The sequence below is a fragment of the Medicago sativa genome, chromosome 8, assembly GCF_051527215.1.
Source record: "Medicago sativa cultivar Bolivia chromosome 8, Bolivia_mono, whole genome shotgun sequence".
NCBI lineage: Eukaryota > Viridiplantae > Streptophyta > Magnoliopsida > Fabales > Fabaceae > Medicago > Medicago sativa.
In genome coordinates this window covers 82012389-82029318 of record NC_140756.1, presented here as the reverse complement: position 1 = coordinate 82029318, position 16930 = coordinate 82012389, and the positions used below count along the sequence as shown (strand labels likewise).

The following is a 16930-nucleotide window of genomic DNA, read 5'->3' as shown; positions in this document are numbered from 1 at the left end:
TCCCCAAATTGCGTTCTTCATTTCTATTCTAAAGAAATTTTCTTCTATTTTGTTAACTAGTGCATCTAGTTTTATTAGAATAATTTTAGTTCATTTTTTATTGTTATCCCCGGCATTATAATTTTCTATTAATACCGAAAGTTCAGCTTTTATTTCGATAAGGCTTTATTAAGCTTTCTTTTTTCATAACTATCTAATGAAGTTCTAGCTGGTAGAAACTTTGATTCACTAGTATTTTCTTCTTGTTTTAGAAGAGGTGTTCTTTCTATAGTCATAATTGATTTTGACCTTTTTAGTGGTTTTAGAATTGGTGATTCTAATTTTATTAGTGGGGCAAATAGCTCATCTATTTGTATTTTTTCTTTTCCACTAAATTCTATACCGTAATGAGAATTACTTAATGCATAATTCATTTTATAACTTATACTAAAAGGATGATTTCCCGGTCTCATGTGAGGGTTTGGTCTTTAAGTTTATAATGAATTACTAGCGATCTGTCTAGATCTATATCATTTAGACTTAAACCTATCTGTAGATTTATGTCAAATTTTAATTTTCCACACTTTAAATTTCCCTCACCTTGGGTTATTAGTGAATGTTTTTCATTCATCCTAGCATCTTCAATAAGAAGTTCTAGTTCTCGTATCTATTCCTTTCATAAAAGTACTTTTTATGATTATTTGGATAGTTGATATATGAATATACCCTATCTTCTCGTCTCTTTTCTAACGATAGATGTTTTAATCTATTATTAATTTGTTCATTATCAATCAATGATATTACAACAGATCCATCTGTTGATTCCATTGGTATAGGAACTTCTCCTATCATCATTCCATATTTTAGAATGTTTTCTCTAGATAATTTTTCTTTTATTAAAGAAAAAATACTTTTTTGTTTGAAGTTTTCTTCGGTTTTAAGGTAAAATCTACCTTTTCTATATGATCTATCAATACATACGCCATAAAACCAGATGAATTTTCTTTTATCATACTATATTCCATTATGAAATGTAAAAATTATAAAGTATTTAAAATATTTAAAATCATACACGACTTTGCCTTGGATTTTTGATAATTCGATCTTTCGCTCCTTTGGATTTGAAATAATCTTTCGATTATTGATATTGAGAATTAAAATCTTTTGATTTGGTTATGACAACCTCAAATCTGCGAAGCCCTTTCCCACAATGTTTTTCATAAACTAAGGTACTTACTTCATTGATTTAAGTTGTAATTTACAAGTGAGCATCGAGGCTCTTATTTATAGGCAGATGAGACTCACAAGTTGGTCACATGTCTCTGTCTTGCCGGCTAAAAAGAAAAACAAACAAAACACGCAAAGGAAAAAGTAAAAGCATTATCACATAAGGTGATAAGATTTTCAACTAAATGGACCCCATCCGACTCGGATGATAAGGTTCCATTATTACAACTTTTTTCCTACGGCCACCTACATGACGCGTGGTTAAGCTTTTTCTTTTGCCTTGTCCGTGATTGTCGGTACTTTGTCTTCTTCTACCGACACTTTCTTTTGCACACCATTTACAGATATGCCCTTTATAGGTTGAGAAGTATTGGCAACACTCCGTTGTACTTCATCCGGAATTCTATGGAGACCATTTTCGAATCCCGAGAATAATTCTTCGAATTGAAGTGTTTGTTTGAGGTGCTCTGTAGAGACCTTTTTCTTTGAATCACGAGACCATGAAACAATAGTCCGAAACATATAAGACTTTATAATTGGTAATGGATGACCCATATTTGATTAAATAGTCATAAAAACGTTTCATTTGTTGAACAAATGAGATTAATGTCCATCCAACACTTGTTGCATTTGGTTCTAGATAGGTTTTGTTTGAGATACCTATCTTTATAGATGTTCTTGGTCTTACGTACCATCGATTATTTTCTTCTTCGAACCATGGATATGTTTGTTCGAATTGGAGAAATATTTCTCTTCCTTTGGCAAGGAAGTCATTAAATCTTTTGCTTTGTATCACCGATTTCTTTTGGAAGATCAGCAAGTTCTTGAAATCTATAACCTTCTTTTTCTTCAAGATATACGGTCTTGAGCATTCCATAGTCATAGAATTCTTTAAGTAATTCCTTGGATATTCCCGGAACCGTATTAGCTTTTACCCCATGTTTGGTATTAACTGGATAAAAACATTCAATTGCTAGTTCTTCCTTGAAGTTGGCTAGCCATCTCCACTTTCCCATGAAATCATCAATGGTTTTTATCTTGTTTTTTTCTTTTTGGAGGTTTATAATTGATCCTACTGAAACCTTCTTTTTAGATTCCATTTTTGATGGTTGGCCAATATCTTTTGCTATGGCCATTTCCTTGTAGGAGGCCTTGTAAGCTTCTTTTGCTTCTTCCATTGTTGGATAAGCTTTGTGTCGACATTTTTGCCATTAATATGGAGACTTGCAATTGCCCAGGTTGTTGTAGATGCCTTTCATTGGACCATCAAAGATGACATACACCTTCTTTGCTGGTTGTGGATCGACAACATCGCTTGGTTGGTCCGAACCATTTTTTGACTCTTCATCTTCTTGTTCGACTTTGTCAGCCCATGACTTTTTTGTATCTTCTTCTCGGCATAGAGCCTCGCTGAAGATGTTGATGAAAAACTTTGTTGTTCATTCAAAGTCTTTTTGTTGGTTCTTCTGTTGTTGTTGAAGTTTCAACATTTATGATCTTGGTTAGGCTTTCGATCATTTTAATCATCTCCCCTCTACGAAGAGAGTTGTTTTAGCTTTTGGCTATGAATTTCAATTTGTTCATCTTTTTGCTTCAAGCTATTGTAGAGAACTTTTAGAGCTTGCTCCATTCTCTTGTCGAGTATTCGCAAAACAATTGTTTTCTCGATTTTATTAGTTGAATATAAGGATAGAATTGTTGGATGCGCATTTGCCATCTAACAAGTCTTCCTTGTTTATGATCAACTTTTAAATTGTAGCGCCAAAATCCGCTAGCATAAGTTGAATCGGTTCGTAATAAAAATCTTGATGGAATTAAATCCATTCTCCATTTTTCTAAAACATTTAAACAAGAAAGAGTTTCTTTCTCATTGATATGATATCTTGTTTCAGCATCTTTAAAAGAACCTGAAACATACTTGCATAAAACAAGATCTTTATCCTTAATTCGGATGTTATTACTTGAATAATCAAGTTTTGAATCGGTTGAAATCGATGTTTTATCCGATCGCCCATTAGGGATATCTCGATTTTAACCGTGGGGTTGCGCCCACAATGGTATAGGATTGTTGTGGGGTTTCATCCTCAACATATCCATTGAGATTTAATCCCAATTTTTGTTTACCATTAGGTAGAGCTCTCATAACTCCAGCCCATGTAAACTGATTTGCATCAACATTTACAACCAAAAAATCATTTTCTCGTTGGGTTGTATAGTTGTGGTAAAACTTTTAATTTTTCTTTTAAAGATTTTACGGCCTCGGTATCTTTTTGTGTCCATGACCATGGCACTTTTTCGAATATCTTCTTCTCGTAAAATTTTTCTATCATTTGCTAAATCCCGAAGGAATCCTTCATTAGCAATGTAGTTTAAGCATCCCAAAAATCTTTGGATTTGTTTTCTATCCGCTAATTGATCGGGAAAAAGTAAAATCTTTTCTTGAACATGCGGTGATAAATCGAGTTTTCCTCCTTCTCTTATAATAAGACCAAGGAATTCGATTTCTTGTTTTAAAAGTATTGACTTTTTTCTAGATAGAACAATTCCTCTATCTTTTATTCCGTTTAAAACAGTCATAACATCTTTAACATGTTGTTCTTTACTTCCTTTAGTAAAAATTAATATGTCATCGATATATACAAAACAAATATGATCAAGACCTTTAAGAGTATTGTCCATAAATCTTTGATATATTGATGGTGCTTGTTTTAAACCAAATGGTAAAACATTCCATTCAAAATGTCCTTCGGACAACTAAAAGCCGTTAAAGGTTTAGTTTCTTCGACAACCTTAATCGCAAGATCAGATTTTGCATCTAAAGATGAAAACCAATTACATCCTCTTATTTTTTCAAAAACGTAATCTTTTCTTGGTAACTTATATGAGTCACTTATAGTTGCCTCATTAAGTTTTTTTATAATTGATCACCATTCGAGCTTTTCCTCTTTTTATCTCATTATGTTTTCTCGACATAAAAAGCCGGCGCCGAATGTGGACTAATAGAAGGACTTATTAATCCTTTCTCTAATAGTTCTCGCTATTTCTTTTTAAATTCTTCCTTATCTTCTCCTGAGTAAGGGATCTTGTATAAGGCTTTGACTTCCTTCTTAGGATCTTTAAGTTTTACAACAATTAAATCTTGTATTTTGTTTACTATAGTATCCAATGGATTTTCGTAACAAACTTGATCTAGACGATGTTCTAGATTTTGTTCGATTATTAAGTAAAACTTTCTTTTATCCCACATACATCTAAGTATGTTAAGATTTTCTGAAATTGCCTTTAAAATTTCATTTTTTGTTATAATGTTTGTTGTAACAAATTCACTTTCTTTTGGATTATTGACATCAAACCATTTTAATGTTATAGTGTCAGCTTTTTGAATAAAAGGGTTATATAACTTTAAAAAGTTATTCCCTATTATCAAATCTATTCCAGAATCATGTTCATAGATTGATTTTACATAGAAGTATCTATGTTCAATTTTTATAAAAACATGTTTTAGAACAAACCATATTTGGTGTCTTTTCTTATCGCAAAGATAATTTCTTTTGGTTTTTGTAGTCTAATCCAACCTTCTTTTATTATGGATCTCCTACCAAAACATAAAGTAGCACCAGTATCAATATAACCCATAATTTTCTTTTTTATTCAATGTTATTTGAATAAATGTTGCATTAGGGTTTCCATTTTTTAAAATTTTTCTACTCATTCTTCAAATTCTTCTTCGTAGTATATTCAAAAATACTACTTTCGTCGTAATCTATATACGATTCTATTGGTTCGAAACCTACTTCCCAAATTAATTTCAAGGTTTCTTTTTAGAATCTTTCTTTTTAGGACATTCATTTGCATAATGTCCTTCTTCATTACACAACCAACATGTGCATGTTTTCTTTCCTTTAGGACATGAATTCTTTTAGGATATTTTTTATTTCTCCTAAAGTATTTTTGTTTATTAAATTTCTTAGGAAATTTTCTTTTCCTTTTATATTCAGTAGCGGTCTATTTTCCTAAAAACTTTTTTCTTTTTCTTTCTTCTAGGTTTACTACAACCGTAGTTTCCTACTTTGTCTTGAATTCTATCACAGCAAACATTTATTTTTGCTTCTCTTTTAGCAGTTTTTTCCATGCATTTTTCGGATATCCACTTCCTCAATGCGGTTATCCTTGTTCCTAGAGTATCGTCTAATCCTACGATCACTTCTAGATGTTCTTGAATTATTTTTTCCATTATTGTTCCTACAGATGATGGAAGTTTATTGTAGAATAATCCTAAAAGATTATATTGTAATCTCTTTTGTGGAGATATTGCATAATAATATTTGCTAAACTCACATATAAATGGTTCAACATAACACATATCACAGATTCTTAGATTAAAGATTCTATGGATGTTTGTATTCATTAGGTCCGCTTCTCGCTTCGGCGCATCAAAACCTACGAATTCTTTTTTTAGAATTGAATAGACATGATTTATAACCTCTTCGGTTGTTGATGGAAGTTACTGAGTCCGATTGTTCGGACATAAAACTCCAAGCATTTCCTATAGTTTTTGTTTTTAAGTAGTTAAAAATACTTTTTGGACTTAGTTTTCCTAATGTAGGATCTAATTGGATTGTTACCATGTGATCATGATACCAACTTCTTAGTTCCTTTTTAATATCTTCACTACAATCAATGTTTAAAACATTATCTTCTTTGTGACGATTTATTGTAGGTATATATTTAGGTGGTATTTGTTTAAATTTCCTTTCATCCATTTTATTTTGAATGATTTGTTGATCAATAAATTTTTCACTATCCTCTTGACGTCCTCTTTTACGTCCCATTTCGATGATTACGGTTGCTCATTGGTTTTCACAAGCCCTACTTGTGGTTCTTCTTCCATGCTAAAAGAACTCTTCGAACCAAAGTCGTAAACAAACTTGTTTTCGTCATCGATTCTTCGGTTATTTGGTTTTTCCTATTAATGTCTAGGGAAGCCATTAATGTTTGTAATTCATTTAGCTGATTAGCTATTTCTTCTTCTGTTTCGTCCATTTTTAGGATAATGGCGCGAAGAAGTTAATTTCTTTTTCGATTTTTCAATTTTTTCGAAATTTCTACCATATCTCCCTTCTTTTTTGACAAAAGTTTGTAATTCTTCTAGGGTTAGACATTTATCTCTTATAGGTAAGAGTTTTAATAGATCGATCAAATCATCTATTTTAACATAAAGTTTCTCATCTAACAATTTTTGGTTTTCTTCTAAGTTAGATAATTTTTCATTGAGTTTTTCTTCAAACTCTTTTTCTAGTAGAACTTCTACTATTTTATCTAACTGTTTCGAAATCTTGTTAGGTTTTCAAAAATATCTTGTATATTTTCACTTACACCTTTACTAGCCATGTATAAACTTTTGTATTTTAAGGCTTAAAAGATTTGCAAAGTTTTCATATTCCCAATATGTGGAATAATTATCTTCAAATATTAGAAACCAATATGCGTTTCTCTTAGCCAATTAATTTGATTTCTCATTCTAATTATATTATTATAATTAGGCTCTAATATAAATGGTTGGGGTATTACTTTCCCAAATGGGTTTATAAGACCTTCCATAAAATATTTAATTTTAGATATTATTCAAATTATTTTATTTCGTTTTAGACTTTTAAAGCCGGTTTTTATAAGAACTGGTTTTAAAAGATTTCTGACATGTGTCAAAATTTGACTGGCCAATGGTACAATGGTACCCAACTACTATGGTACGCAAGTATTTTCCAGACTCTATGGCCAAGAATGACTCATAGAAAAAGTTGGCTCTATAGGTCCATCAGGTTGTTCAACTTATTAGAAAAAACGATCGGGAAATAATTTTTGATTAATTGAAGGACATTTGAGCAAACATAAGGAGGAGTCTATAGAGAAATTTCTTAAAAATTTGGGGGAAATTTTCCACATCAGAGACAAGAATGACTCATAAAACACGTATTTTGTGTAATTTAAAAATACATTTTCAGGCCTCAAAATAAATACATTTTCAGTAAGTTGTTGTCTAAATTACACTTTCAAAATTATGTGCGAGCAGTTGACGTCCTCAATTTATATTTTTATTGAGGGATTTGAGGTCCTCATTCCTCATTGATGCCTAAATAAATTATATATCTCAATGTGTAAAAATTGAGACAAAGACTACCAAATCATAAAGGGGAAAATTAGAAGGGGTTTAAATCTTTTTAAAAAGTGGTAAGCTAAAATCGCACAAACGCAATATTTGAATGGTTAAAATGCAATTGAGAGAAATTAACAAGAAGAGTACTTAATTCAGCTATATCGTGCAAGACAAGATATTGAGTCAATGACCATAGGTCTATGCTAAAGGCGGAACAATGAAATTGTAAGTGCCAAAGAAATTTCTATTTTCGCCTGCCAACACACGGTTTATCACTAGAATCCATTCAACTCTTCAAAAGAAGAATTATGAGTTGATGAATAAGAAATTAAGAATAGGATCATAATTTTCGTTAGACACCAGAGAAATAGTTACCAATTCTATGGCTTACAGCCCTGTCCTGTTGTTACTGTTCTTTTTCTTCATGCTATTTACTTGTTCATGCCTTGACTTATCACAAACGCGTATTGGGAAGCCTAATCCAGATGCAACAACTGAAAAACACCCCAGAATCATTGGGTTGGGTTCTTTGCTCTATCCTAAAGGCGAAAATACTTCATGGCCATCACGTTCTGGCCATTTTGCTTTTGGGTTTTACCCCAAAGGTAATGGTTTTGCTGTTGGAATATGGTTGGTTAATCCATCTGAAAACACAACCACTGTTGTTTGGACTGCTAACCGTGATGCTCGAGCAGTCTCCTCTAAATCCATGTTGAATTTGACAGAGCAAGGCCTGCTTCTTCAAAATGGAAACGGAGATTCACCTATTAATTTAGGTTCGAGAGATGATTCAGATTCAGATTCAAAGTTGGTCTCTAATGCATCTATGCATGATTCTGGCAATTTTGTGCTTTATGATCATGATTTTAATGTTACATGGCAAAGCTTTGATCACCCAACTGACACCATATTAGGAGGTCAGAGTTTGACTGCTGCTGATGATTATTTAATCTCCAGTGTGTCCAAATCAGACCATTCTAGTGGACGTTTCTATCTTGGAGGGGTGCAAGGTGGTAGAAGCGTTGCTGCTTACCCTTTTTACAGCTTCAGAAGTGATGTGGATGCTTACTGGGATTCATACACTTCGCATCAGATGTACGGACAACAGCTCAGTCTTAACATTCAAGGCTTTCTTTGTGTAAATGGTTCAAGTGGCAGTGCTATAACTTGTAAAAATTTAAATCGACTTTACCCTTGTAGACGAATTTATGAATCTCCTGATCATCATAGTCAATGTTTCAACTATACAAATAAGCCTAGAAAGAAGTCAAACAACGCAACTTCAATCTACCGTGCAACACTTGACGTAGATGGAAACTTGAGATTGTATGAACACCAATTTCATTTTGAAGGCAACAATAGCTCTTGTGTGGTAGTGTTGTGGAAAGCACTTAATGAGACTTGTTTAGTGAAGGGGTTTTGTGGGTTGAACAGTTATTGCACCTCCAACATCAGCGGTGATGCTGTCTGCAAGTGTTATCCTGGTTTCATCCTTTCCGAGACCAAAAGTAATCCTAAATTGCCTATGGACTGCGTACAGAAACATAGCAAATATGACTGTGAAAGCAGTGAAGGCACGGCGTTATATAATTATACTAACTTTAAGAATATGTCTTGGGGTGATATTCCATATTCTGTTATACCTGTGATGAACATGAAAACTTGTGAGCAGGCTTGCCAAGAAGATTGTGTTTGCGGGGGAGCAATATATACAAACACTAGCTGCAATAAATATAGGCTTCCAATTATTTATGGCAGGGTTCAAAATTATTCTTCCACCGTGTCTGTGGCCCTATTAAAGATTCGTTCTTCAACAACTGCCATTATTTCACCTCCAACCACAAACAGCACCAATGTGCCTAAGCCCGAGGTTGTTGTTGACAGTAAGAGGAATCTGATAATGATCCTATCTCTTACTTTGGGCGTTGTTGCATTAATTTGTTTGGTCTTTGCAGTGTCCGTTTTCTTCACTTATAGGCGTCAAGTTAATAGGTACGCAATGTTGTCAGAAAGTGAAAAGCTTGAATTTACTGAAGAATGTTCCCTGCGTTCATTTTCTTTTGACGAACTTGCAAAATCAACTGGGGGATTTTCAGAAGAGATAGGGAGAGGATCATTTGGAGTTGTTTATAAAGGTAAATTGGGCAACAATAACAAAAGTATTGCCGTGAAGAGACTGGAGGAGAGAATTACTGATGCAGGGGAGAGGGAGTTCCAAGCTGAAATTACTGCCATTGCTCGAACTCATCATAGGAATTTGGTTAAGCTAATTGGTTTTTGTATAGAAGGATCCAAGAAGCTCCTTGTTTATGAATTTGTCAGCAAAGGATCTCTTGCAAATCTCCTCTTTGAAGGGGAAACGAGACTATCTTGGAAAGAGAAAATGAAACTTGCATTGGATGTGGCTAGAGGTCTTTTGTATCTACACGAAGAGTGTGATGTCCGAATCATCCATTGCAATATAAATCCTCAAAAAATACTTATAGACGAAGCATGGACTGCAAAAATATCTGATTTTGGATTCGCAAGGTTATCAAAGAGGGGCCATTCAAGAACTAAAATAGGGGATGGCACAAGCAGGTACTTGGCACCCGAATGGCAGAAGGAGGATGCATCAGTATCAGTAAAAGCTGACGTCTATAGTTTTGGGGTGGTACTATTGGAGATTATTTGCCGCAAAAGAAGTATAGAGATGAATAATATTTCCTCGGCCGATGAAATCCCTCTTTCCACCTGGGTATATCAATGTTTTGCATCAGGACAATTGAACAAGCTAATCACACATAATGAAAATGATATGGATTGGAAGATATTGGAAAGAATGGTGAAGGTGGGGTTGTGGTGCGTGCAAGACCACCAATCTCTCCGTCCTGGAATGAAAAATGTAATCTTGATGTTAGAAGGTTTGAAAGATATTCCAGTTCCTCCCTCTGCAGCTCGCTTGCTTGAGTAGTCTTGTATGGATTGTTATGTGTTGCTTTTGTGAATTTTTATTTTATTTTTATCTTGAATTTGTTGTTCAGGTTGTGTACTATACAATATGTCCCAACTGTTACAATCTAGTAGTTTAATTGTAAGGATATTTTATGTGGGTATGCTTGTTCGATTTTGTGACTCCATATTTCATCTTCTTTGTGAGTGTTTATTCATGATGTAATATTAAATACTCCATCGCTCTAATAATATTTGTTGCATTCTAGAGAACAAATGTCCCACAAAAGATTGTCCATTTTAGTTTCCAATCAACATTGATTTCAAGCAGTTTATAGCTTATCATTATGGAGTTAAAATTGATTATGACAAGTCTTGATGATCATGTTTGTTATTGCAATATATAATTTAATAGATTGAATATGTGAATATATTCAAGTGGAAGTAGAACTTCAAATCGGAGTGGTTATTAAATATTTTAGCAAAGGTGCAATATACTTAATATGACAAAAGCGTCATGATTTGATGATAGTTGGTCAATACTATCAAGAGTATATAAGTTGATCCATAGACAATTATGAAAATTCAAAAATCTACGTGAAAGATTGAATAGTCAAAGTTTATAAAAGTTAAAAGGAGATCTTGCAATTATTTGACGAAATAATTGACAAGGATATGATGTCTTCGAATATGATGTTGAAACACATTGAAGACATCATTGGATATGTGATACAAGCCCAAATCTATTTGATCACCAATGATGGAAACTTGTCATACCCCAAATTTTGACCACTTATCTTTGATTTACCCATTTTATTCGTATTTTTTAAGCCGGGAATCTTTGTCGTTTCGGGGAATTTTCGGCGGGAGGTATTTTAAAATAGCTCGTTTTTGGTTACCGAAAGGGACATTTTCTTTTTTATCTTTATTATTATCTTTTTTTTATTATTTACTTTTTTATTTCCTTTTTAGTTTTTATCATGTCACTCACGTGACATTTAGTTCCTTTCCTTTTAGATTTTCTCTTTTTTATTTTATGTATTATATTAACAAGGTTTTTTGAGAGACTTTTGGTCCAAGTTAGTCCACATGTCATCATCCAATTGGTCCAAAAAGCATCTAAAGTCATTTCTTTTTCTCCAAGACTCTTTAAGGGTAGTTTTGTCTTTAGTCCATTTATCCTTCATAACCCTAATTGGTCACTATAAATAACTCCCAATCATTGGAGAAAAGGGAGCTGCACTGAAACCCACAAAAACACTTTGAATTTGCGGCTACACCAAAAATGGATCAAACCTCTTTTCTCTTCATTTTTTAAGAACACTAAACCATTTCTTTTCCAGAAACATTCAAACTCGTCAACATAAAATCTCCTTTGCCTTAATCAACCCAAACCTTCATCCATTTTCAAATCGAATCCATCAACACAATAGCACCACTCTTCGTTTCAAAATCATAATAAAATCATCACTGGCTCTTTTCTTTTGTTCGTTCTCGTAACAACCCGATTTTCGTTAGATTTATTTTATTATTTATTTGTGTTATATGTGCTCTTATGTGATTATTTGTCTCTGTGTGTATTTTTAGTTGGGAATTGTCGAATTCGGTGTTAGAAGGGTATTTTAGTCATTTTGGACTCGGGGGCATTTCAGTCATTTTAAAAGTAGGGGTAATTTTGTAATTTGGTTGAGGATTATTTTAGTGTTTAGTGAGAATTGTTATTGTACTAAGTGTTAGGGAGTTGTAGTAATTTATTTATTTACGGTAGGTGACCGTTAGTGTTACATTTTACCGTTAAGTTAGTAGTAACATTTTAGGTTAGAATAGAAATGGGTTAGGCCCACTAAGGCATTGTGAGTTGAGCCCAATTATGTAGAGCCTATATAAACTCTAGTTGGTTGAGAAAATAGGGTTTTTACCAACATTTGTCATTTGGGAGAAGAGGTAGAAAGAGAAAAAGCAAGAGAAGAGAAAGGGTTGAAGAAGGAGAGCTAGAGAGAGCTAGAGATTCAAGTTGTGGGAGCTAAATTGAAGCCTTAGCTTGAGTTGTGAAGAATTAAGGTAAGGGGGTTAGTCTTTGGTCATAATCACTTAGTTGCAGCTTCTACCCTAATTCTTTACATAAGTGCTTATTTGAATAATTGATTATTTGTGAAATTAATTGTTTGTGAAATTAATTGTGAAATCCGTGCTTATGTTGTGATGCAATGTTTGGGTATGTAAATTGAATGTTAATTGAGTTGTTGATGATGAAATTGCAAGCTTAAATCATGTACATATGTATGCTTTGTGTTTTACCCAAAAATTGTTGATATGAGATGTTGTTGTTGATGAATTGTAATGAATTCATGATTAGTTGTTGTTGTTGATGTTGTGAGGTGTTGTTGTTGATGAATGGAACCTAGGGTGATCTTAATCTTTGAGCTTGTGATGATTTGTGTTGTTATTTTTGAAGTTTTATGAAAATGGGTCAAATGGTGAATTTTGTTGGAAGAATGTTTTGGTGCAAATTTTATATGGTTTTGTGTATCTTTTCATGTTTAGAAATGTTTAAACAAACTTTGGGATCAAATTTGAGCTTTGGGAAGTCAAAATTGGGGTTTTGGGGTGAAAAAAAATGAGTTTTTCCCGTAACGGGACTGTCCCACCTCTTGCCACAGCGAGCTGGGGGCGAGCAGGAGGTGCTCCTGTGGGCTTACTCGCCATGGCGAGTGATTTACTCTCCGGGGCGAGCTGCACAGCTGGCAGCATCCCGTTTCGCGTTCTGCAGCTTTTTCACACGTTTCTGTTTTGAATTGGTCTTCGGTGTAAACATAAAAGTTGTAGATAATTTTGTTAGCTTTCCAGAGGCTTTGGTTTGACTTGAAAATGATTTTTGGTTTTTGAGTAATGTTGAAAATACTCCAAGGAGGTCTTAGAGAAATTTTACGAAAAATTCGCATAACTATATCTAAGTCGACCCAAAGCTTATGGATCGTTTCCCAATTTCAAACTTATGTTTTATGAGTTCAATTAAGGTGTTTAATGGTACTTAATCTATGAGGTGATGAATCTAACTTGGTTTTGTTTTGTAAATGAATTGGTTTTGCAAAATGATACCAAGAGACGAACTTGGTGATTTTCATGATTTCGTCGTGTTTAGCCGGTGAAACGTAATTGTATGCTCTACTTCACTTATATGTAGCCTAGAGGTATACTTTGTCGAAGCATTGGATCTTGTTTACTTGATTTTAATTCAAAAGCTTCATTTTTTTAAATGGTGACGAACTTTGATGAAAATGGTTTTATGAGCCGGATGATTTATGAATTCTCTATGGATAGTTTGATATGAATGTAAGAAGATGTTTGAATGACTGCTAAGTGATGAATATGATGTTGTTATCATATGTTGTATAGAATGAAGTAGTTGAACTTTATGATAAAGCTAAATGTTGATTATTGCCGTTGATTATTGCGGTTGATTATTGCCGTTGATTATTGCCGTTGTTTATAGCCGTTGATTATAGCCGTTGACTTGTTGTGAACATATGCATGGTGGATTGAGTCATATGTTCATGCATCATATTACGTGTCGGATGTTATATCCATATTGCCGTTGATCGGATACTTGTATCCATATTGCCGTTGATTATAGCCGTTGATAATGATGTTTTTGTTGCATCATAAGGTGACGACCTTGGAGGAGTTTGGTACCACATGCATCTAGAAGAGTCTAGAACATTGCATGCATTTGATTAGTTGATGAGTCGTGTCATATTTGAATATGTGACTTGGTGAATTGTGCATTGGTGAAATTTGGAGAATGTTGTGATTATATGGATTGGTGTATATGTGCATTAGTGAATTTTGTTGATGGTTGTGAATAAATGATATATTCTCTAATTGCATGTCCGCCTATTTGTGCTTATACACTTGGTGAATCAATTGATGATAATTATTTTAGCAATAATGATGAGGTGAGATTTGTATATGTATATATGTATATGATGTGGTGATTTTCTTTGATGATGATGATTGCTCGCTTATAACTTTGAAATGATGGATTGTACTTGTTGAGTTAAGCATGCTAGATGAGTAACGAGTTGAGTATTATTTTCATTGATGGATGTTGATAAATGACGAGCTTATGTCGATGACTTGTGTAGAGATTGAATATGTCTGTTATGATATGATGATAATGTGATAGCTTGAGATGCAAGTAATGGGGGGTAATAATCATATGATGCTAGTATTCTAGGATGAATGTTTATGTTTATGTGATATGCTTGAATCCTTGAATGCTTATGTTTTCATATGTTGATTATGATTAATGTAATACTTACCCCCGAGTGGTTTCGATCGCCTACTGTTCGTATGGATGGGTAGACGATGTGCGGAGTAGTCGCTCGGTGAGTTGCTTGTGGGTGTTTGGATAGCGGGAGCTATCTCCGCTATCATTTTGGCGTAGTATTCTAGGGCTCGATTAGGTTGAGTCGGTGTCCTAGTTGATGAGTCATAGATAGTCTAATTTATTGCCTTATTTAGTTTAGTTTTAAATAAGATTTGATTTAGTTTTATTGCATTTTATTTTCTTTTAGAATATTTTACTTTAAATTGTCTTTTATTTTATTTTAGGAATGAATATATGGTGGAAGGTGCCTTGGAGCGAAAGAAAGAGGACGGAGCAAATACGGTGCAAGAATACGAAGATACGGGACAAAAATATGTTCCCCCAAACTCAGAAGCTTGGCACGGCCCGTGCCAACATGTGGCACGGCCGTGCCCGTCCCGAACGCTCTTTGTCTGCTTTTCTTCGGGCCCAAGTTACCCCGTTGCGGCTTTCTTGTTTTATCCCTTTAGTTGCTTAGTTTCTAAGTCAAGTGTAAAGCTATAAATAGAGTAGCTCTCCACCATAAAACATTCACCTTTTACTTTGTTTATTTCAAGTATTATTTCAATAAAAAGTCTTTATTTCCTTTTTACTTTCTTTGCAATTTATTTTACTGTTTATCTTTCTTCTTCCCCCATGTCTACGATGAACATGAGTGAGTAGACTTCTTCGTCTTGGGATTATTGGGGAGTCTAATGACTCAATCCTAAACAAAACAAGCCTAAACCCTAATTTCTATGTAACCCTAATTTCTAATCTAGATTCACCGTCTTAACATGGATTAACAATTATCAAACTCGTGGAAGCGAAAGCGGAGGGTTTGATAATCGTTAATCCATCATCCCAAACATCAATTCATAAAGCGAGAGCAGAGTCTTGATGTTGGAACAAGTGAATCTAGACAATAATTGCAAAACAGTGAAATAGTCTTTGCAATTATTGAGACAAAGAGTAGTTTCAATCCTCTATGCATTTTCTAGTAATCATGTCGGCGAAATAGGCTTGGTTGCTAGAAGTAAACTCTCACCGGACTTTCATCGAAAAGGTGAGGGGCTAAGGGAAACCGGTCTTTAGAAATTAGTGTGTAAACCATGAAATTAGATGTTTAGGTCTTGTCTAGTGAAGGATTTGTCATTATGATGAACCAATGATCCCGAGGCCCTTTATTATTATTGTTTTTACCTTCAGCAATAAAACTCCCTTTTTCTAACTTTCTCTCCTCTAATCATTCACTAAAAGTTAAATAAGTTGAACAACTCCCTAGCGGAACGATACTTTTACTTACTACTATTACTTCGATAGGCCGTGCACTTGCGGTTTGGCCCTATCAAGTTTTTGGCGCCGTTGCCGGGGAGTTAACTAATTTAATTAGCTTTTTCTTAGTGATTAAAATTCTCTCTTCTTTCTCTTTTCTTTTTATTTTTAACTTTTTATTTTTCTCGTTATCGTTAACTTCTTGGGTTCTCAACCTTTTATGCGAAGAACTAGAAATCGAGCGGTATTCATACCCGAGATCGAAAGGTTCTTACATAGAAGAAGGAGAGCGGCACAAAATAACACCGCCATGGCCAATCGCACTCTCAAAGAGTATGCAACGCCGTCTACGGCCGAGCCACAAGCCGTTATTGTGTACCCAACGGTTGAGGATGACAATTTTGAAATTAAGCCTGCCCTACTTAACTTGGTGCAGCAAAACCAATTCTCGGGATCCCCCCACCGAGGATCCCAATCTTCACATCTCTGTTTTCCTACGAATTAGTGGAACCATGAAGGAGAACCAAGAGGCCGTAAGACTTCATCTCTTTCCCTTTTCCTTAAGGGATAGAGCTAGCGCTTGGTTCCATTCCCTCGAAGTCGGTTCCATTACTTCATGGGCTCGTATGAGGCAAGCATTCCTTGCCCGTTTCTTTCCACCATCTAAAACCGCTAAACTTAGAGACCAAATCACGCGGTTCAACCAAAAAGATGGGGAATCTCTCTATGATGCGTGGGAGCGTTTCAAAGAAATGCTAAGACTTTGTCCCCACCATGGCCTAGAGAAGTGGCTTATAGTCCACACTTTTTATAATGGATCGACTTATACCACTAAGATGTCCGTTGATGCAGCTGCAGGTGGAGCACTTATGAACAAGAACTACACGGAGGCGTATGCCCCGATCGAAGACATGGCTCAAAACCATTACAAATGGACCGACGAGAGAGCCATCACTAGTTCTTCATCCTCCAAAAGGAGCGAGTATGTACGAAGTCTCTAACTATGACCACCTTGC

General features: G+C 34.4%; 1 protein-coding gene and 1 non-coding gene across 2 annotated transcripts; one reads left to right on the top strand and one right to left on the bottom strand.

Moving 5' to 3' along the window:
- Window positions 1-7519: 7519 nt before the first annotated feature.
- LOC146902239 (G-type lectin S-receptor-like serine/threonine-protein kinase LECRK1) lies at window positions 7520-10568 on the top strand. The gene has a single exon (XM_085735641.1). The coding sequence runs from the start codon at window positions 7743-7745 to the stop codon at window positions 10311-10313; it is 2571 nt and encodes an 856-aa protein (XP_085591767.1). The 5' UTR covers window positions 7520-7742; the 3' UTR covers window positions 10314-10568.
- A 6020-nt stretch (window positions 10569-16588) lies between these two features.
- LOC146902238 (small nucleolar RNA R71) lies at window positions 16589-16695 on the bottom strand. Its single transcript, XR_015024299.1, has one exon. It is a non-coding gene; the product is annotated as a small nucleolar RNA R71 (small nucleolar RNA).
- Window positions 16696-16930: the final 235 nt, after the last annotated feature.